Source organism: Lontra canadensis, unplaced genomic scaffold, assembly GCF_010015895.1.
Source record: "Lontra canadensis isolate GAN:19392208 unplaced genomic scaffold, GSC_riverotter_1.0 scaffold100, whole genome shotgun sequence".
In the NCBI taxonomy this organism is placed as follows: domain Eukaryota; kingdom Metazoa; phylum Chordata; class Mammalia; order Carnivora; family Mustelidae; genus Lontra; species Lontra canadensis.
In genome coordinates this window covers 5,572,698-5,595,226 of record NW_022631094.1, presented here as the reverse complement: position 1 = coordinate 5,595,226, position 22,529 = coordinate 5,572,698, and the positions used below count along the sequence as shown (strand labels likewise).

At 36.0% G+C, this 22,529-nt stretch overlaps 1 protein-coding gene across 4 annotated transcripts in view; it reads left to right on the top strand.

Moving 5' to 3' along the window:
- Positions 1-15,422, top strand: part of CUL2 (cullin 2) — a 104,875-nt gene extending 89,453 nt beyond the window's left edge. For all 4 annotated transcript variants that reach the window (XM_032837901.1, XM_032837900.1, XM_032837902.1 and 1 more), the window contains 7 exons: positions 203-355; positions 646-723; positions 5,454-5,520; positions 10,312-10,514; positions 12,425-12,526; positions 13,688-13,804; positions 14,834-15,422. In XM_032837901.1, the coding sequence (XP_032693792.1) occupies positions 203-355; positions 646-723; positions 5,454-5,520; positions 10,312-10,514; positions 12,425-12,526; positions 13,688-13,804; positions 14,834-14,965 (852 nt within the window). In that variant the 3' untranslated portion in view covers positions 14,966-15,422. The remainder of the gene's footprint in view (positions 1-202; positions 356-645; positions 724-5,453; positions 5,521-10,311; positions 10,515-12,424; positions 12,527-13,687; positions 13,805-14,833) is intronic.
- The last annotated feature ends 7,107 nt before the right edge of the window (positions 15,423-22,529 follow it).

Below are 22,529 nucleotides of genomic sequence, written 5' to 3'. Positions count from 1 at the left end.
GCATTGAAGAAGAAAAAATCTTTGTAAGGTTTTGTTTTGAATAGCTGCTTTGGGTTATGAATAATATAGGCCTTTGGAGTAAATACATAAGCAGGACCTTTGACCATAGGCCTATCAGTAGAAACACATTCTTAATAATTGATACGGTTTTTTATTTTTCTTTTTTAATCATATATTTTTGAAAACTTTTTTTCTTTTACAGCAAGCCTGTGGTTATGAGTTTACCAGCAAGCTACATCGGATGTATACAGATATGAGTGTTAGTGCTGATCTCAACAATAAGTTCAACAATTTTATCAAAAATCAAGACACAGTAATAGACTTGGGAATTAGTTTTCAAATATATGTTCTACAGGTATGAGTATGTGTTCCATTCTGGGCATTTATTAACCATTTCAAATACTCTGATGCAGAGAATTAATGAGTAGATGCCTGATTACATTTCTTTCAATCAGTGGATGGTAGCTTCTAAAGTTACGTGTTATACTGAATTGGAATGAAATGTGTCATGTTAGAAATATTGATGCGTTTTATCAACATTTCAAGGAAGGTAAAAAAAAAAAAAGGTGCTTTAGTCACTTAAATCATTTTACAAATTTTTACTTTTAATTTAGATGTTTATCTGTTGAACTTTTTTCCTTCTAGGCTGGTGCATGGCCTCTTACTCAGGCTCCTTCGTCTACATTTGCAATTCCCCAGGAATTGGAAAAAAGTGTACAGATGGTAAGTTTGCAGGAAATATGTTAGAAGACCAAAGAAACTTTAATAATAGTCTTCATGTTATATTACTTTAAGTATATTTCCAAAGTCTTAAGGGCTCATATGATATAAAAGTATATGCACAAATGATAGTTTGTCTGCTTGTAGGAAGAATGTATATTGTAGTTATTTAATACTAAAACTACAATGCTAAGGGTGTCATACAGTTCTTTGTCAAAGTGTGTCTCTTATTTTTATTAAATCTGCTCTTAAGCAGTTTTAAACTACAGAAATTATTAGAAGAAAGTTTAGAACTCAGTACTTAAAACAGTCATTTTCTAATTTTTCATTTGAATTTGGAGGCATTTTTATGCCTCCACATTTATCCCTTATAATAGTTATTTTTATTTCTGGCCTGTAATTTAGGTAAGTATATATGGAATGTGAAATAATCTAGAAAAAATGCTTTAAAGTGCAATTGAATATAAACCTTACAATGCTTACCATAAAACTTTTAAAGACACTGTATCTTTACAGTTTTATTGGGATGTGATTAATATATCAGATGTCCTAGTCTGTTGAGGTTGCTCTAATAAAATACCACAGACTGGGCAGCTTATAAACAACAGAAATGTATTTCTCACAGTTCTGGAGCTGGAAACCTGAGATCAGGATGCTAGCATGGTCAGGAGAGGGCCCTCTCCAGGTCACAGACTTCTTATGTCCTCACATAGTAAAAGGGGCTGTGGGTCTCTTTTATAGTAAGCACTAATCTCTTTTATGAGGGCTCTACCCTCATGATCTGAGCACCTCCCAAAGGCCTCACCTCCTACTACTACATATTGGGCATTAGGATTTTAGCATATGAATTTGGGAGGGACACAAATGTTCAAACCATAGCATTACATAATTAATTCATTTAAAGTATAGTTTCAGTGGTTTTTAATATATTCACAGTTGTGCAACCACGAGACACACACACAGTATCAGAACATTCTTATTGCCCCAGAATTGCCCCTCCAAAACCCCGACCCATTAATAGTCATTCTCTGTTTTCCCCCAACACCCTTCCTCACCCCTCCCAGTCCTAGGCAATCTACTTTCTTTCTCTGTAGATTTGCCTATTCTGGACACATAGAGTCTTAACATTTGTAACTAACTTAATTCACTTAGCATAATGTCAAGGTTTATCCCATGTTGTCGCATGTATCAGTAGTTCCAATGCATAGATGTACCACATTTTATTCGTCCATTCATTGGTTGATGGACATTTGGGTTGTTTCCACCTTTTTGGTATATGAAAATGCTACTATGAACATTGATGTACAGGTTTTTGAGTGGACATTTTTCATTTCTCTTGAAACTGACCCTTGATTTTCTAACTCACCAAAAGAGGTTTCTTATTTCTTGACTCAATGGAAGGTTGAGTAGCAGTTCTTCTAGAGAAATCTTCATTATCATATTTGGGCAGTAACTTGAGGTTGTGATCCAGTGAATTATGCATACATTATGAAGTTTAAAATGAAAATGGTATTTCATTATACTATTCCCTAGAGATGTTTGCAGTTATTTGAGTCATTTTTTTCAAGTGTGTTTTTTGTTTCTTTTAAAATAGGGATTATAAAGAAAATAACACAGTGTAGACTCTGAGTCATCATTTCTGGTTTCTTATGTCTATTCTGCCATTTTCTGTGCTCTGTGACTTTGGGCAAATACCTTTCTGATATTTCTGATGATAGGACTACTCAGAGTGTTGATACAAAAATAAAATGAAATAATGTAAAGCGCTTAGCCTGGTATATAGTAAGTACTCAATAAATGGTAGCTGATAGCGAGGAAGTAATAGTTATAGTAGTAGTGGTCATAGGAGAGTAGAGAAGTATAAACAACCAGGTAGATTTCAGGATACCAAGCATTAGACTTTCAGACCAGGGGGTCTAACTTAAGGACTTCTTGGGTCTTCTTTAGAAAGGCATGATAGCATGATCATCTTAAAAACTATATGAAGAAAAGCACTCTGTTGAGTGGGCAGGTTATTACGGGTTTTGCAGAAAGAATAGATGCAAGCTAGGGGCAGGAGCTGGAGTAGCCAGGTAAGGCATTTTGATGTACTCACCTTTAACAGTACTAAAACTTACTTCTTAAGAGCCTGAGGTTTTGAATTGCAATTAAGGCAGAGAATAGTTGCTGCCAGAAATAGTTTCCTTCTGACTTCATGTTGTTGTTCTCTCTCCCCTTGAAATAATCATTTTCCACTAACACTTTTTTTAACCCCTTCAACTTTTATTAATGTTTAAACCTTCATCAGGATTCAGTTTCCTCATTTTCAAACAAATAGTGGGTTCTTTTCTGACTATGAAATTATGATTCCAAGAGTATTATCCTCTCCATCTGGATTTTCTCTAATTACCAGTAGAGGGAGTTTGTCCTTCTATTTTTTCTTAGTAAATCCAAGTGTTCAGTTACCTAGGACTCAGAATCCATTGGTGTACTTAACAGAGTACATTTCCACACGTAAATTAATTCATCTTGCCTTAATGATCATTTATATATCTTATATCTTAAATATAGCTGTGTAAAAATTACTTTCGTTTTACACATATGAATCTTAAAACTGTGGAAATTAAGCTTTAATTAAAAGTAATTTATTTTGCATATTAGACCAATAAATCTTCATTGTTGTACTTCCTTTGACCTGCTCTACAAATCTGAATAATACCGAAGAAATATAAAGTATTATGTATTAATGCAGCTCTTTATTAGAAGTGAATATGAATTCTTTACTTTTTAAGGCCATTTGAGGTTTTTTGTTTTTTTTAGATTTTGTTTATTTATTTGACAGAGAAAGAGAGAGACAGCAAGAGAGGGAACACAAGCAGGGGGAGTGGGAGAGGGAGAAGCAGGCTTCCTGCCAAGCAGGGAGCCCGATGTGGGGCTCGATCCCAGTACCCTGGGGTCATGACCTGAGCAGAAGGCAGATGCTTAACAACTGAGCCACCCAGGTGCCCCCAAGGCCTTTTGAGTTCTAATTAATACCCTCACATGGTATTTAAAGGATGGTGTCCTAGCCTGACAATTATTTATTTTAAAATGAGAAGTTTAGGCAAGCTATATATTTTACTAATAAACTTTGGTAACATAATTGTTTAATGATAGAATGAAGCAAGGTTTTATAGCATTTGTCTTTGAATACCAGATGAATTTATAATGTTTCCATTTGGTGCTCAGTCTTTTGTTCTTGGGTAGTTATAGACATGAAAATCTTTGTAATCAGATTTAAAATTTAATGGTGAAGGAATGTTTTCTGCTGGCTTATCTATATCATTATCATTAAAACTTTATGATAGTACTAGTTGCTAGGAGTAGAAAGAGGCAAAACATTGCTTTCAGAGCTTGGAATATACATCGCGACGCAGGGCTTGATCCCTGAAATATACATCCTTGCGCTTAAATAATTTAGAAAATTTGTTTTTCTCAGTTTCAAAATGTTTTATTTTGCTTTTGTCCACAAAGTCATTATAAAGGTTTCATAATTAAATTAGGAGTTGCATAGTAGTAATTGAATTTTATTCACACCTTTGGAGGTTGTTAATTAGAGCCAACTTCTGGGTTACTTTTATGACATAATTTTGACTTTCATTTGTCTAGATTAGAACCATGCAGAAAATCCTAAGTATTTCAGGTGTCAGTCATTTCCTGTTTATCATGCAAGGGGGCTGGTGGATTTGCACCATTGGAGGGAAAGCATGCTTAGCCAGTTTCAGCTTACAAGGACTAAGCAAACGTGGAATGGACTGCTGAAAATATTCACTAATTATTTTGGCTGGCAGGTCAAACATTGCTGATTGCTTTATTGAAATTTTGTTATGGGAGTACAGGATGTTAGGTTTGATATACAATTAAAAGCTTTAGTTGTAAATATTACATGTGGCACATCATTCTGAAAGTATGTCCACAATTTTGAATTGTGACATGATGTGTTTGCTTATTTTTTGGTTTTACAATGATATTGAGTGTTTTGGTTTTTTGTTTGTTGTTGTTGTTATTTTACATTTCAGTATCATTTTCTCACTATATATTTATGTACTGCCTTACTCTTTGAAAGATATGTTTTGGATTGATGTCCTACAGTTACACATTCAATTCAAGGAAGGAGTTTAATTTCAAAGCAACATTAATAGCATGTTAAATTTTTTACAGTAATATCAATAAAAGATGATACAAAGATGAGTACTTTGAAGCTTTGTTTGTATTAGTGTTTGGCTGGATGTGGAAATTAAATTGTAGTTATCACCTTATAGGTAATCACAGAAATATTAACCTGTCACTTCAGCAAGGGCATATGTTGGCAAATAGGAAAATAAAAATGAAGGTATGATTTGCATTTTCATATTGAAATATATATGATGGTGTTTTGGGTCAGTAATTAGTATTTATAAAGTCCAAATTGCTGTCATTCAAAACTGATAATTAAGCATTGACTGTCATTTCTGAATTTATACATAAAGTCAAATGTGGAGGGTTGTAGTTTAAGGGAGAGAACCCTGGACAAAATTGTAAGTGAAAAGAGCTGCACTAATATTTGTATGATCTTGGTCAGGGACTTGCATGGATATGTTTTCTCATCTATAAAATGAGTAAGTACACCAGATGGGTTGTCTTTTCTAACATCAACTTTTTTTGTGTAGTAATAGTGTAATAGCTAAGTAAGTTATGTTACAGTAGCTAAAAATAATTTTTTTTCTTTTTTACAGTTTGAATTATTTTACAGCCAGCATTTCAGTGGAAGGAAACTTACGTGGTTACATTATCTCTGTACAGGTAATACACATTTCATTATATCTAGTGAAATTTACTGATATAAATATCTTAATAATAAAGGAAAGGATTTCTTATAACCTAATGATAATTTTTTTTCCCTAATGATGGCTTTTAAGCTCTTTTCCTCTGTCTACCCTGCTGGTTATCATTCAAGCAACTATTAATGAAGTTTAAGTTTAGCACTTTTTTTTTTTAAGATTTTTATTTATTTATTTGAGAGAGAGCATAAGCAGGGAGAGGGGCAGAGGGAGAGGGAGAGGCAGACTCCCCACAGAGCAGGGAGCCCAAAGCAAGGCTCAGTCCCAGGACCCCAGGATCATGACCCAAGTTGAAGTCAGATGCTTAAATGACTGAGCCACCCAGGCACCCCAAGTGCAGCACTTTTAAGTAGTGCCTTATAAATTTATGCGGCTTATATTTTATTACTGCTTATTAAGAAAGTTTCTGAATTTTATAATGTTTATTACATTTCTGTAACACACCAGTTTATCTAGACATTAGAGATTTTATCTAGAAACCAAGACTTGACAAGTCAGATACTCCTAAAAAAAAGTTTCCCTAAATATGTCAGAAATCCTCAGAAAAAAATTTATTTTGTCATCATTAATCACCTTTATTCTTGGCTCAGATTTTTCCCCCTCAAAATAGTGTACATTTTTCAATTCACTCTTTTTTTTTTCCTCACCATATCACATACCCTCCCCAATGTCCATCACCCAGCCACCCCATCCTTCCACCTCCCTCCCTTCCAGCAGCCCTCAGTTTGTTTCCTGAGATTAAGAGTCTCTTATGGTTTGTCTCCCTCTCTGGTTTTGTCTTGTTTCATTTTGCCTTCCCTTCCTCTGTGATCCTGTCTTGTTTCTCAGATTCCTCATATCAGAGAGATACGATAATTGACTTATTTCACTAAGCATAACACCCTCTAGTTCCATCCATGTCATTGCAAATGGCAAGATTTCATTTCTTTTGATGGCTGCATAGTATTCCTATATCTCCCATCTTTTTTATCCATTCATCTGTTGTTGGATATCTAGGCTCTTTCCATAGTTTGACTATTATGGACTTTGCTGCTATAAACATTGGGGTACACGTGCCCCTTCAGATCACTACATTTGTATCTTTAAAGTAAATACCCCGTAATGCAATTGCTGGGTCAATAGGGTAGCTCTATTTTCAACTTTTTGAGGAACCTCCGTACTGTTTTTCAGAGTGGCTGTACCAAGGAAATTTCTGTAACCATTATAGCATTGTAAGGAGATCTGACCATTTGATTTTTATTTGTGGTGTTATTGTGCACTGCAGTAGCAAATGCTTTTCCCAAAATGTCACAATTAATTTCCAGTAGTTTCTAATTTTAGAAAAGTTTAGTTAGAATCCAGTCCTTTGCTTCTTTCTGGAACCGTTGTACACTTATATGATAGTAGGATTACTACCTGAATGATTGTAGACTGAGTGCAGTTGCTCTGAGTTGCCTGAAGATGTTAACCAAAGTAAACACTCAAATTCTCTTTCCTTTTGTTAAAGCTATGCTTTGAAAATACATTGAATCAACTTTTCCTTTGTATAAGGAAAGGAGGGTGTATATATCTCTTAGAAATGGTGTAAGAAAATTTGATCAATCAGGTGCCATAACCTTTATTAGGAAATTCTGTTCACTTACATAAGAGAAATTTCATTACGAGAAACTTAAACTAATTTCTTTTAAATGCCATTTATTTGACCAATTTATATTTGCAATATAATGTGTCATCATGTTGGTAATACATATTAGTACATAATTGGTACATGGTAATACATACTTATACAAGTTTATCTGTATTAAGCAAGTTGGGCTTTTACCTTTTTTCAGCAGTTTGTGAAATAAAGAGATATGATATTCTTAATAAGTGGGTCAGTTTCTACTTGACCTTTCATTTTACATCTGTTGTGAATTTTTTCTACTCTCATTTATTAAATATAATTGGTTTTAAGGAAAAAAATTGCTCAACCAGTTTTATTTGTATTTATTTATTTTTAAAGATCTGTTTATTTTAGAGAGAGAGAGTGCACAAGTGGGAAGGAGAGAGGAAGAGAGAATCTCAAGCAGATTCCCTGATAAGCAGGAAGCCCAAAATGGGGTTCAGTCTCATAGCCCTGAGGTCACGATCTGATCTGAAACCAAGAGTTCGACGCTTAACTGACTGCACCACCCACGCACCTCACTCACCCTGTTTTAGATAACTAAAAGAATTTCTAATACATCTTAATGTACTTGAATTTAATTTAGTTTTACTTCCCCTTAATGTCTTGTGGAGTTTAAATTCTCCTTGTTTCTCTAATTATCTCAGCAATTTTCAGCCTGTCTCCTAAAGTATTTTGTGAGGGACTCACTTTTTTGGTGTTCAGCAACTAATTGTATATAGAAATAAAGAAAAGGCTATTGTATATAGTTTTTGCCATTGGAAATTTGACCTGAAAAGTGTTACCATTAACACCTAAATAGGAAGGAAATCAACATTCTTTTCCTGTTTTTGAATAGTACTAAATTCCTAAGTTGGTGCATAATAACCAGATTTTTGGAACTTGTCGTTTGTTCATTTTTTGGGTCTTACTTTACTCTTGTGTATGTGTGTCTTAATTAAAGCCAAAGAGTTTATTCCTTTGCAAGAGAGATGTTAGCCTTGTATATTTGTCACTTAGTTTATCTAGTTTAGTTATTTAGTTTTGTTTCTCATTCATTTACTCATTAATAAAATGTTCTCAAACACTGTCCACCTTTAAGCTTCTTGTGCTGGTGTCTTCACATTTATCATAAGGTTCCAGGGCTCCTTTAAAACATTGGCTCTGTTTCTGGACTGATTACTTAGAATTCTGTTTCTCAAGAACCCCTAACGTTCATACTTACACATATAATCAAAATTCCTCTTTCCTAGTCCATTTCCACATTTCTAGGTATTTTTTGTATTGTAATCCCGGAGTCTTTACAAATGGTTGGAGATGGGGTATGAAGTGGTATTTGGAGAAAGTTAGAATCAGAAGACGTAGGGTTATTAGCCTATTAAGTCTGTAACCTCGAGCTTAGTCTGTAACCTTAACTTCTTTGAGCCTATTTCTTCATCTTTTTCTTTGGAAAATTCATTTACCAATTCAGAGGATCAGATGATCCTCTTTGTTTCTAGTACTGCTGTATGCCAAGTACAGATAAAATACAGAGCCTCAGCCCTCAAAAAGCTCGTACATGGGAGAACAGACAAGTAAATAATTTTGGTAAATGTTTTGGATATTGTAATCGAGAGGCAAGCCCAGGGTAAAAGTTTCCCACAGATTGGTGGTAGCAGACAGTCACTGGTAAAGGAAAGCTTCTGAGTAAATAACATCTAAACTTGGTTTTCAAGGGTGAATAGGACTTAGCCAAGATAGGCAAAGAAGAATGTTGAGAGCATATTACCAACAGAGGTAAGAATTTTAAGAAGTAAGCAACTATGCTATGAGATGTGACAGAGCTACTGAATGAGAGAATGATGAAAATGCTACTGGAATTTCTTTTTTTTTAAAGATTTTATTTGTTGGGGCGCCTGGGTGGCTCAGTGGGTTAAAGCCTCTGCCTTTGGCTCAGGTCATGATCCCGGGGTCTTGGGATCGAGCCCCGCATTGGGCTCTCTGCTCAGCGGGGAGCCTGCTTCCCTTCCTCTCTCTGCCTACCTCTCTGCCTGCTTGTGATCTCTGTCTGTCAAATAAATAAATAAAATCTTTAAAAAAAAAAAAGATTTTATTTTTTATTTGACAGAGAGACACACAGCGAGAAAGGGAACACAAGCAGGAGGAGTGGGAGAGGGAGAATCAGGCCTTCGCAGAGCAGGGAGCCCAATGCAGGGCTTGGTGCGGGGCTCGATCCTAGGACACTGGCATCATGACCTGAACCAAAGGCAGACTCTTAACAACTTCCAGGTGCACTTCCAGGGCACTTCCAGGTGCCCCAAGAAATACTGTCAGTAAACCACAGCTTTATACTTTAGGAAACAGTTCATTGACTTGCATTAGCTTTTTATTTTCCATGCTATGTCGTGCATTCATGTTTGTCATACTGTTTTTTATAAACTTTTCAGTGTGCTATCTCCCTGGGATGTGGCAGAACTATAAGTGTGCCTAAACCTGCTGTATCCTTCATAGCTTTCAGGGTAGTGTAGAATCTAGAACTTTTTTATTCTGTCAACTATTTCAACAAAATAATGGATCTGCCTTTTCGTCTCTCCTTCCATTTGTTTGTTCCTAGGAAGTTACTGGGAGGATTAATGTTTGTTTAATGGGACAAAATAGCATTGTTAAATTTTAGTAGAAACTGTGGGTTAGAGAGAGCCATTGGTGAAACATCTCCTATATGATTGTAGACCTCCCTGAGTGCTTGAACGTTGTCAGATAGAGAAAGCACATGAGGTGATTATTGGTCGCAAGCTGTCCGTCTCCCCCATTGTCTATCTGCCCATTTCTCCTCCTACCCTCACCTCCTCTTAATTGCTTTTTCTTGCCTAAGTCATAGCTTTTCTAGTAACATTTAAAGACATTGTTACCTACTGGTAGAGGTATGGTAGTTTAATTGTGATTTATACTACACACTGAGAACTAATAGCCCTCCCTCCATCCCCCCAAACAAACTGATTACACTGCTAGCAAGAATGGCTTCATAACAATTTAATAAGTCCTTGGTTCATTCTTTCAGGAGAAAGTAGCTGAAATAAACAGTTATTACTCAAGTAATTTTGAAATGTTTCTTTGAATGATCAGTTTATTGTTACAATTTTGTTTTTATCGTAGGTGAAGTTAAAATGAACTATTTGGGCAAACCATATGTAGCCATGGTTACTACATACCAAATGGCAGTTCTTCTTGCCTTTAACAACAGTGAAACTGTCAGCTATAAAGAGCTTCAGGACAGCACTCAGATGAATGAAAAGGAACTGACAAAAACAATCAAATCATTACTTGATGTGAAAATGATTAACCATGATTCAGAAAAGGTATGGGGTGGTATTTCAAGGAATTTAAGCATTATTAACATTGTATCTTTTTCATGAGATGTTCTGAGTTTTTAAAGTGAGATTATAATTGGTAATGCCCTTTGTAATTTAGAAAGTGCTTGAGTCAGCTAACAATACTGCAGGCTCCTTATAGCTATGAGTTTCTGGAATCAGAGAAGTTGGTGCCTATGTGCACTTTATAGTTTGATTTCGTTTGTCCTTTACTGTGACAGTGTACTGAAAATTGTGAAAGAATTGCCATCAGGTGGATTCTGATCAACTGATGTTAAAAACTGTAGTGTTTCACTTTTTCCTGTGTTTAATTGATATTTAATTACATGGGTCTGTAATAGGAAATGACCACCTGTTGATACTTGTATGCATAGTTAGCTTGTGTGACCATCCTAACTGCTCTTACTCTCCTGTCCCTTCATTCCAGCATTCAACTAATAACCGCCATATATTTGTACTACCTGTCACAAGAATAGCAAACTAGTAATATACTTCTTTTCTTTTTAGCTTTTTTTCTTAGTAACAAGTTTTTATTATTGTTATAGTACGTCTTGGATATTTAAGTGGTTCAGAAGCAACAGATGTGAGTTAAATCTCCTAAACCAAATTGTGCCTATAAGAAAAAATTCCTGTAAATGAGGTGTCATTTTTATTTTGGCGAAGTTAATAGCCTACTATTTCTGTCTTCAATTCATTTAATTGATGATATATTTTTTTAAGATTGATTTATTTGAAGGGGGTGGGAGGGGTAGAGGGAGAAGAGAATCCTAAGCAGACTGCCTGCTTAGTGCAGAGCCCAACATGGGGCTCAGTCTCCTGACTCTGAGATCATGACCTGAGTGAAACCAAGAGTCAGACACTTAACTGCTTCATCCAGGTGCTCCTAATTGATGGTATTTTGTAGCCTATAACTGAACAGCTTTAAATGGCGTATATTCTGAAATTCAAATCAAGCTTTTCTTAATACTGAGAAATGATTAATTTTTCTGACTTCAGAATCCTAACAAAATACTAAATTCTTAATATTTTAATTAAGTCAAGTAATTATAAGTTCAGCATGATTTTTTTAAAACCTGAAGTTTGTTTAAATTTGTAAGCTAAATTAAGTATCTAAGAAGCTGTATAGTTTTATAAAATGTATTACTTTAGCTGCTCAGGAATGTACAAAATATAGATTCTTGTTTGCACATTAAATTTTAATTATGAATCTGCCATTCCTTAGCAGAACTTTGTAGCTTATTATTGAGAATGAGTTCATTTGCCAAGTGCTTTTTGATCCTGCTGATAAGAAAACTCACTGTATGATCAGAGTGGCTTTTTTAAGCCTGATAAAGAAGTTGTGATTATAAAAATTAGCTTAACAACTTTAACTTGAGAAAAGGCCACTTGCTTCAGGTAGACTGAATAAAACATGAGTTCAAGGGTAAACTTCATCAGAACCACACAGGGTGACGTGTGCCACTGGAAACTACTTGCTTCTGTCGTCCGGTTATTTATAATCTATATTTTGTTATTACAATACTTTAAAAGACATTTGGTTGCTCACTTTTTCAAAATGGGGTGATAGAAAAACTATGAGCCTAGTAGTTCATAAGAATTAAAATGTTAAATTCTGTTTAAGCCAATGAGCTATGACTGTTTATCCAATGCTTATATATAATAGTCGGGCCAGGAAATAGCTTATTTCTAAATGTAAACAGATTAAAATTCAAAAATTAGAATTTTTTTTAGCTTCTTTTCTTTCCTTGACAGAAGACAGTTACTTTTCTCTTAAATAATTCTTTATAATGCGAAATTAGTCTTCCTTAGTCATTTAAGTTTATGGCACATTATTTGCAGCAACTCTTATTTAATTATTTTAATTTTTATAAACATAAATGAATTATTTTTAATTGTAGGAAGACATTGATGCAGAATCTTCATTTTCATTAAATATGAACTTTAGCAGTAAAAGAACAAAATTTAAAATTACTACATCAATGCAAAAAGACACACCACAGGTAAGTGATTTTTAATGTCATTTCTTTTGGAAAGATTTGAAAGACTTCACAAGTGGTAACTGAGATAATGCAAAACTTTGCACATCAAAATTAATAATGCGATGCATTTTTCTGGTTTATTCTTTGAATTTACTAATCTTGCAAACAAAACCGCTGCCAGTATCTTAGATTATAAAAATAGTAATATAATGGGTTTCTAAGGAAAAAGGTGTTACACATACTTACTTTTAGACTATATTAAAATGTGGAGTGTTGCTTGGATTCTTCACAAAAATTTTTACCTTGAGTAGTAATATAATGTCGCGTATCTTTTATTTGTAAAATAAGGGAAAGCTTTATCACATTTTTTCAAAGAAAAGTTGTTAGAAATGTTTCTCAGAATTTCATGTGCAAATGAACCAGTTGGGATCTTGTTAATGCTCAGAGTGTGATCTAGTAATGTCTAGAGTAAGGTTCAAACTACCAGATGAGCTGGTTTGCAAGGTGAACATCTACTGTTGATCTTTTAACTCAATAATGATTATTGCTTTGTTATGGGATAGCCTGGTAATGTCACTTACGTTTCTTGATTACCTTCTATGTGCCACCCTATCCTTGGTCAGGATGTAAAGTTACATAAGATGTCAGTCCCACTCCAGGAGCTTACGCCCTCACCGGGAGACCAGTGTTAGCTAATTGTTAATTAAATTTGAACCCTAAAATGTTTGCGATCTCATTTTTCTCTACACTAGTGAATACTAATTTGTAATTTGTGGATTGTATTTTATCTTTTATTTTATTTTTAAAAAGATTTTATTTATTTATTTACTTATTTGAGGGGAAAGCAGCAGAGGAAGATTGAGAGAGAATCTCAAGGAGAAATCTTGAAAATTAACTGTTCTGTGTCATTTAGGTTCTACTTTATTGCTTGTTTACATGAAATACATTTTACAAGAGTGTTAATTTTTTTTTATAACCTTCCAACTTTAACCCAAGAAACTATAAATAACTCACTGTAGATACTTGTTTGGTAATGGTTATGTGATCATGGGCACATGATAACTGTGTAATTTGATGCTCAGTATTGATGGGAAGTTTATGTAAACTCACTGATAAAATGTATTATGAAAGATTCAGTGACTTAATGTCTCATTTGCTTTTTTTTTCCCCCCTGTGAAACAGGAAATGGAGCAGACTAGAAGTGCCGTAGATGAGGATCGGAAAATGTATCTCCAGGCTGCTATAGTTCGTATCATGAAAGCACGAAAAGTACTTCGGCATAATGCCCTTATTCAAGAGGTAAAAGGAGGGGAAGCCCTCAAGGCTTTTTGGGATAACCAGTATTATCAATGAATGGATTAGGAATGTTTCTTTGTCAAATGGTACATAAATAATAGGATTCCAAAAGAACATAAAGAAATGCCTCATTACTTAATGAAAACAGTACTTATAATTTCAGTATTAAGTTCAAGTTTGCTTTGGCTCAGATTTAGAGGCCTGAAGTTCACCAATATTTTGAGCCTTTTGTCCAGTTATTGGAGGAAGTTGATGATTTCAAATATTCATTCATTCCATAAATAGATGAGTGTCTACATGTGATATAGTGCTGTGCTAGTCATTAGGGATGTGATGCAGAGTAACCCAAGATGTGGTTCCTGCCTTTTTGAAGTTCACCTTCTAATAGGGAAGAACTACATTATTGAAATAGTATGCAAGCAAAATATAAAATTACATTAACATGCACTGAAAAAGAGCTACAGTAGTATAAGAATGTACACGAAAGTATTGACTCAGGGGATGTTGGGGAAAGCTTTCTTGAGAAAGTGTTTAGTTCAGCTAAGACCTGGAAGGTCAGTGAGGTTAAGTAGGAGCTGGAGCGTGTGGAATGTGTATTTAGATAGATGAATTAATTTATAGTTTAATTTAGTTATGGATGAATATTATTGGATTTTGCTCTGTGTTCTGCTTTGTAATTCCTTCACAACAGAAACATTAGGCTTTTTCCTTATTTTGCATTAAATTTTTGTCATCAAACCTTGAGCTCATTGTTTCCTCTCTCCTTGTGCACTGCCATCCGAGCTTAAAAAATTCAGGACTGTTCATGGGATTCATTTGCTTGATGTATCATATCCATCCATTTAGGATGATTTTATTCATTTTAATCAGTATGATTTCATAACTACTTTAAGTACATTTTTCCCATATGGGTTAGGTCTGTTTGACGGGATTTCAGTACATCTGAGGCACTTTCACAGCTGATTTGTTAAAAGTAATTATTTGTAGCTTACTAATTAGCAGTACTTTGACATCCATGTCTCTCTTACACAGGTGATTAGCCAGTCAAGAGCTAGGTTTAATCCTAGTATCAGCATGATTAAGAAGTGTATTGAAGTTCTGATAGACAAACAGTACATCGAACGCAGTCAAGCGTCAGCAGATGAATACAGTTACGTAGCGTGATGTCGCTCTCCTCTAGTGTGAGTGTGAGAAGATCATTGCCATCACCATTTGGTGTGTTCCTGTGGGAAAAAGCAGGCCTGTGCCTCCATAATTTGGTCATTTGGCAGCCCCTGTTTTTCTGCTGTTTACAACATCACCAGTGCCACGTCATGAGCGTCAGAGAAAATGCCTAGAGATATTTCAAGCTCATGTCATTATGACATTTCTTAAAACTTTATTAAAAGAATGAGTGAAGTATTGCTGAAATGTGGGAATTTGGTTGGGTACCATGCTTTTTCTCCCCTTCACGTTTGCAGTTGATGTGTTTTTTTTTTTTAATGTATCTTAAAGAACATAAAATAAAAAACTTAAATATTGTAATATGACAGATAACATAATAATTGTATCTACATTAAAATGACAAACATGATATTGCTGCTTGTCAAATAAAAAAAATAAAGAAATAGAATGCCTTTTTTATGTGGATGGAGTATCACATATAATAGTATATGTATAAATGTTCTCATGAGTCATCAAAGCAGCTAATGCAGCTTTAGTTGCATTTTTATCTGAATGGTTTAATTCACTTTTACTCCTACTTGAGTCCTACATGAAAAATGTCTAGATTGTTGTACTTAAATGCATAAAAATGCATTCAACATAAAGAATGTTTTATTTTCATGGATTGGAACTGCGTTGGATATGAGTGTTTCGAAGGTTGAGGATTTTATTCTATCAAGAGTTTCTGGTGATACGCTAACACCACAGAAATAAAGGATGAGGAGAATACGGTGGCTTCAGGGCTGGCATAGAAAGAGTTTCTCACTCAAAATTTGTCTTCTGTTTTCATAATACCTTAATTCTAATATAGACAAATATCACAGCTCTCTTACCTCCCCTTCTACCTTTCTCTGAGTTGTAGGAGATCCTGGGATACCAATGTATTCTTTCCATTTTCCTACCTACATATTACCCGTACACCCCCTAACATTTTGACACTAGATTGACTCTTAGAAGTCACAGGTGTGCTTAGCAGTTTATAACCTAAGTACTGTTTTGGGTTTGGTTTTGGTTTTGTTTTGTTTTGTTTTTGGTCTGTATGGTACATTACACCAGGTGCCACTTATATAGAGACATGAAATTCTGCTATTTTGTTTATTATATATATATATTAACAGCAATATTAGAATACTCTGGTCTATTATATTTGTTACCTCTCTACCCCACCACCACTACGACACACATAATGTGATTTTTTTAAGCTGGAGTATTTTAATGCATTCCCACATTTTACTTATAATACTTAAGTTTGTGTCTCTGACCAATAAGATCTTTTTTAAAAACAACAGAAACACAACTATAATGGCGTTTTTACACCTAACAAAAATAATAATTACTTAATATCATCTAATATGTGGTCCATATTCAAATTTGTTGCAAAATGGCTTCTGCAGTTGGTTTGTTCGATTGCACTTTTTCTGACTCGTGTCTCTTTAAGTGTTGAGAAAAACTACTGAACTTCCAATGACTTACTTCTACACTGTATTTCTCATTTTACCTTTCTTCCTAGAGAGGAAGTAATGGCAAACCATAGAATATTGTACATGCAATGTCAAAAAACAAACCTTTGTTTTGATAACTTGTTGATAAAGTTTCCAAATTGATTCTTTTTTTTCCTTAAATATTTATAAATGTTAAATTTAAGTCTTACCTTGGTATCTAAATTGTCGAGAAAATATATTATATTGAAAAATGGACAAAATAGTTGTGCTGAGGTCTACAGAAATGACTGACAAGAGTTTTCTTCACATCTTTTGCTCATTTTACTTGAAAGAAACAGTAAAGATATGCTTGTGCATGAGGCAGAAGAGGCCAGATACATTTGACCAAGTCACCATCTGAAAGGGGCAGTGTTTCAAATGAATTATAGCACACAACTTCAGCTGAGGAGAATGAAGGGAAGGTTGCAGTTTGGTCAAGTTAGGTCAAGCATTTGAAGTCATTACTGCAGAAGACCCCGAGCACACAGCCCAGAGCACTCACCTGGCAGGCCCTGTGTGCAGTACGGTGCTCTCATAGGCAGAGAGGGTCAGAGCTACAAAAGGGAAAGAAGAGGAAAGAGAGGAAAGCCTTCTCTGTGCTTGATCTTGGAAAACAAAAATAATGTGAGCAAAACTTTCAGAAGCTTTTAAAAAATAAGTATTAACACTGAGATAGTTAACACATACGAGTCCGTGATAACCTTTTCAGCCAGAGAGCATGCAGCTTTTGTGCGCACTCCTCCTCCATGAAACCAGAATATTTTACTTGCTGCTGTAGGTTTATTCTAGGGTTTGGGCCAAGATTTTATGACCGTTTGCTTTAATTAAACAAGAGATACTCTAGGATTTGTGTTTTATTTATAACTTACTACCTTTATAGGAGTTTATAACCTGTATATGCTACAATGCTATAAAGTTTCTGTTAATTTTTTTAACCTTTACCGAGTACAGACTGTGACTGGTGCTTCCTAATATGTTACTTTGTTTGAACTTCAGATAGTCCTGTTAACCAGGCAATGCTCCTCTCTCCTAGATGAGGAAACTAAATGAGTTTTCTAGGAGTCATTGCCAGAAACTGCAGAGCCTGAATTTAAATCCCAGTCAAAATTGTGGGCCTAATAAATACTGCCTCTCTCTCTCTTTCTCTCTCTCTGTATCTATATATATATAAAATAGCCTGTAAGATAGAAGTAACTTCAGTTTTTACATAAAGAATAGTTTCTCCTGGCTTTAAAGAATAAAAATTTGTTTCTAGGTGATTGTGAGAATCAGTGCTTCATGTTTTAGTTTCTTAAGATACTTATTTAAGAAGTATATATACATTGTTAAAAACTTGCCTTATAGCTGATCCATGGCAAAGGATACTTGTAAATCCAATATTTTACATTCACATTTACAGCTATAGAATATTTACTTAAAGTATATATACTTAACGCAAACCTGTGTTCAGTTATAATTTCTCCAACAATATAGTAGCAATAGATAATTTATTGAGCTCTTAATTTTGGTTCCCAGTACACCTTCTTGGTTGAGCGAGGTCAAAGTAAAGATGTGAACTTTTAAAGCGCTAGTCCTAAGGGCAGTTGTGCATAGACTATAGCTAAATGAATAGAGATAATACGGAGAGGCCCACTGGTTGAAGTTCATGAAGCATGTCTAAGGCTGATGCAATCAAATTAGGCAATTCTTATGATACATATACTACCCCATGGGCTAGAATTCATTAAAGGTAGGATTGACTGATGGGGAAAAGCCCCTTTCACATGAAATGACTCTACCACACAGGAAATTCTAAGGATTTTTCCTTCCCCTATTCTCCGCCCATAGTTTGGCCAATTCACGTCTCATCGTCTAACAAACATTTACTGGTGCCAGGGTATTACGTGGGTACAGTCGTTGCAATGACAAGCAAAAAAGATTCAGTCTGTGCCAACACAGAGCTTTTAGACTTCTAGCAGTCAGTCATAAATATGCCATTTCTAGTGTAAGTGCTTGTGAAGGAAAACCCTGGGTACCCTGGGGAGAGTTGTGTAAGAGAAGTTAGGAGGGCAGAAAATGAAAGCAGGAGAGCATATTTAAATAGTAACAGCGAAGATCTTCAGGTAAGAAGTGGCAGCCATAAAACCTAAGAACCAAAATACCTCTGTGGATGAATTACATGGATTTTACGCAGGGGAGTTACATTTGCTCCCCCCGCCCCAAAATGTGGTAGGTGCATGAGTAAAATGGAAGTACTCATTTTATTATGCTTTATAATGTATGCATTTATTTTTTTTCTTCGGTGTTTGCGAACTACTTCAAAGTACTGTTTGCAAATTTGAGTGGAAAGTGAATAACCTGCATTAATGTAAAGAATAGACTCTAGAGGGCTGTTGATGGTTAGTGTGGATACTTAGGAGACCATGGTGAGGTGAGCAGTTGTGGTGGTGGTGGCAGCGGCCATCTCGAGAGTAATAAAGTAGATAAAACTGATATGACTTGATAATGGGTTGGGCTAGGGTGAATGAGGAAAGGGGTGAGTTAAAGATGGCTTGTAGATTTTTGGCTTTCACAACTAACACCATTTAGTGAGTTAGAGGAAGCCTGGAACAGCATGAGGATGGAGGAGGAACATGATGGACTTGGTTATAACACCTTGCATTCGATGTGCTTTTGAGATAACCAAATGGAACAGGTAGTTGGTTCTACCGTCTGAAACCGCTTTGTAGAGGCTCCTGCCCTGAATCTTAGAAACCATTCCCTAGAGGCTTTTTGATGCATTCTCATTTCATTGACTCTTTTGCCATGAATTAACAGTGTCCAGGTTAAATGTGATTAGAGGTAAACATCTATTACCACACGAATGTATACATATATTTTGAGTCATAAAAACAAGAATGAAAAGAGATGAGAATATTTAGTAGTTTATACCTGTTCTAGGGTTTGTCTTTCTATACTTTGGTGGGTGATCTTTGTTATCCCACTTTGAGGCAAGGGCACATTTATGGAAGTGGGGTAACCGAGCCAGAAGTAAATCTGTATGATTATTTCTTATATTCACAAATCTTTGTCAGCTACTAGCTACACACTGCCCTTTAGGAAGAAATATATCAGTGTTTTGCATTCTCCTGAGAAGCTTAACGATACCATTTTTCAGCAAGAATTAGGAACCTATGGGAAAGAACTTGTAGAAAAGAACTTGTGCATGAAAGGAAGGGTTTTTCCATTTTTGTTTATTTTCTTTTTCTCCGTTGTTAGTGGCTTACTATCTATAGTTACAGTAGTTGAGGAATTAGAGGTTGTGTTGAAGTTAGCAGTCCTGGGAGCAGGTAAAGTTAGCGGTTAACCAGATTGATATTTTCCTTGGAAGAATTTTGGTGTTCTAGGGAAGAGATGAAAAATGTCTGGTTTTATCAACTAGCTCATGAGACTATCACTAGCACTGCACTCAGTCCTCTGTTGAGAACCTCAACTTCTTCAAGTAGGCAGGTTTTACCTGTTAGTTTGTCTCTTAGGGAGGAAAGGACAGACATGATAAGCAAAGATCTTCTTTCAGTAGAAATAAACTGGGTTAGCACAAATTGTACCTAATATTTGGCCCAAGGAGGCAACTGATGCAGCAGAAATATTCTGACATTAAAGGAAAAGTTGATGCTGAAAAGAAAACAAAAAAGCTGTTTTAGTATTTTAGTTTATATAGTGCTGAAGCAACAGAATCCAAATCTATGCTATGAGGTAAATATCTGGGATTCCTTGTTTGGATTGTGTATTTCAAAATAACCATGTCTACATGTTGACAGCCAAGATGAAGATCTCCAGCCACTTGGTAAACTGGAAATACAGGGTATAAGAAGACATCAGAAAGGAGCATGCTCTCCCACTTGTAAACTATGTGCTTGATCCTGGTTGGGGGCACCCTGCCCACTGCTCCACATAACAGGGAAGAGTGGCACTCAGAGTAAGGAAGAGGTATCCATGGCCTAACACCCAACTTTTTTGTGCTTTCACTTGCATTGACCCATGTTTGAATGGAGGGAGCCAGTTTGCATTCCATAGGAGATTGTCCCTTCAGGAGGCCAAGCATAGCTCTGAAGAAGTTAGGCTCACTGCTCTCCAAGCTGATTAGATCCAAAAGTTCGGAGACCAGGGGAAGAGCTTGAGGCAACTAATCTGGGATTCTGTGTGAAGCAGAGATAAAGGAAGAAACAGAAAGCTACCTGATTCATTTTTGTCCCTAGTAGACTATCAAACCTATCAGGGATGACTTAGAAAAGGGCAAGCAAGTGGCCAACTAAGGAATCTCATGAAACACAGTGGAGCACAGTAGTAGAGTGCTATGGTTTCTGAAAATACACTAGAGAAATACAGTGAAGTGTGATATGAACTGGGAATTAGGGTAAATCCTCTTGTGTAAGTGTTTACTTTGTTAACTGTTCTGCTGTGGGCATATATGCTCATTTTTATGAGAACGATATATTGTATTTTGGCTACATATTGAGTAAATTCACTCTTATTCTACTAGGTTGGATAGTGTCCGTTCCCCCCCCCGCCCCCCCCCACACCCCGCAAATTCCTATCTCCCCAGAATCCAGAATCTGTGAATGTGACCCTTTTTGGCAATAGGGTCTTTGCAGTTGTAATTGAATTAAGATGAGGCCATCCTGGGTTAGTGTGGGCCCTAATATTTTGACTGGTGTCCTTCTAAGTAAATGGAAATCTGGACACAGACACACAGGAAAGAAGACCACGTGAAGACAGAGGCAGAGACTGGAAGGTGAAGCAACAAGCCAAGAACATCAGGGATTGCTGGGGACCACCAGAAAAGGAAGAGAGCACCAGCACCTTGGTTTTGGACTTCCTGCCTCTAGAATTGTGAGTGAATAAATTTTGTTGTTTTAAGCCACCAAGTTTATGGTGCTCTGCTTCCCTTTCATACATTTTTTAAAAATGGGTTTGTTTAAGATTGTTTTCTGGGCTTTTAATATTTTAAATAGTTTACATTTTAGCTAGGAGATAATACTTTCATATAAAAGCTAACTAAACACAATTTTTTTCAATTTTTCCTTCAAAAGACATAGAGAAAATAGTTCCCAAAGGATCACCATTTACCAGGTGATGAATATATATACACAAAAAGCCAAATGCTCACCTGCAGATATGATTGATTAGCATATTTGGGTAGAAAGTTGTTCTTAAACCTTGTATTCCATCGGATGGGACCCTATAAAATGCTCTCTAGACAGGGCTTCAGTTCTGCTTCCACTGTGCGTTCATGGAAATCACAGTACTGATCCCATACGTACCACGAGAAAAAAGGAGGACTTGGAGCAAATCCAAGTCCATGGTAAGAACTATACAAAAAAGGCCTCCGCCAGTGGTATGTCATTCCAGAAATGTATGTCCAATGACCAACTCAGTCTCCGTAGCTGGATAGCCAATGAACATCTCTGTGTCAGCATATCCAAACTAAACTTCTGGTCTTCCTCCTGCAACGCCATGCATGTTCTACTTACAGCCCTTCCTGTCTCCACTGATGGCAACTCCCTCCTTCTAGTTTCTCAGGCCAAACCTTAGAGTTTTCTTTACTCTTTCTCTCATGTCCCACTTGTTTGTCTCTACGTTCAGAGCATGTTCTGAATCTGGCAGATGGGTTGCACTAGGGACTGACAGTAAGACAGCAGAGCAGCAGGTATATGTATCAAGGAGTAGGCTGCATATCAGCATGGCTGGAGGCAAGGGACACTCAGCAGTATGGAAAGCAGAACCTGCATCAGCAAAGGAGTCAGCAGATATCAGGGCCCAGCTATGGAGTCTGGAATGTGCAAACCAAGTCCTAGCATTTTTTTTTTAAGATTTTCTTTATTTATTTGACAGAGATCACAAGTAGGCAGAGAGGCAGGCAGAGAGAGGGGAAGCAGGCTCCCTGCTGAGCAGAGAGCCCGATGCGGGGCTCGATCCCAGGACCCTGAGATCATGACCTGAGCCGAAGGCAGAGGCTTAACCCACTAAGCCACCCAGGCGCCCCAAGTTCTAGCATTTTCATAACAGAGATCGTGTACAGGAAG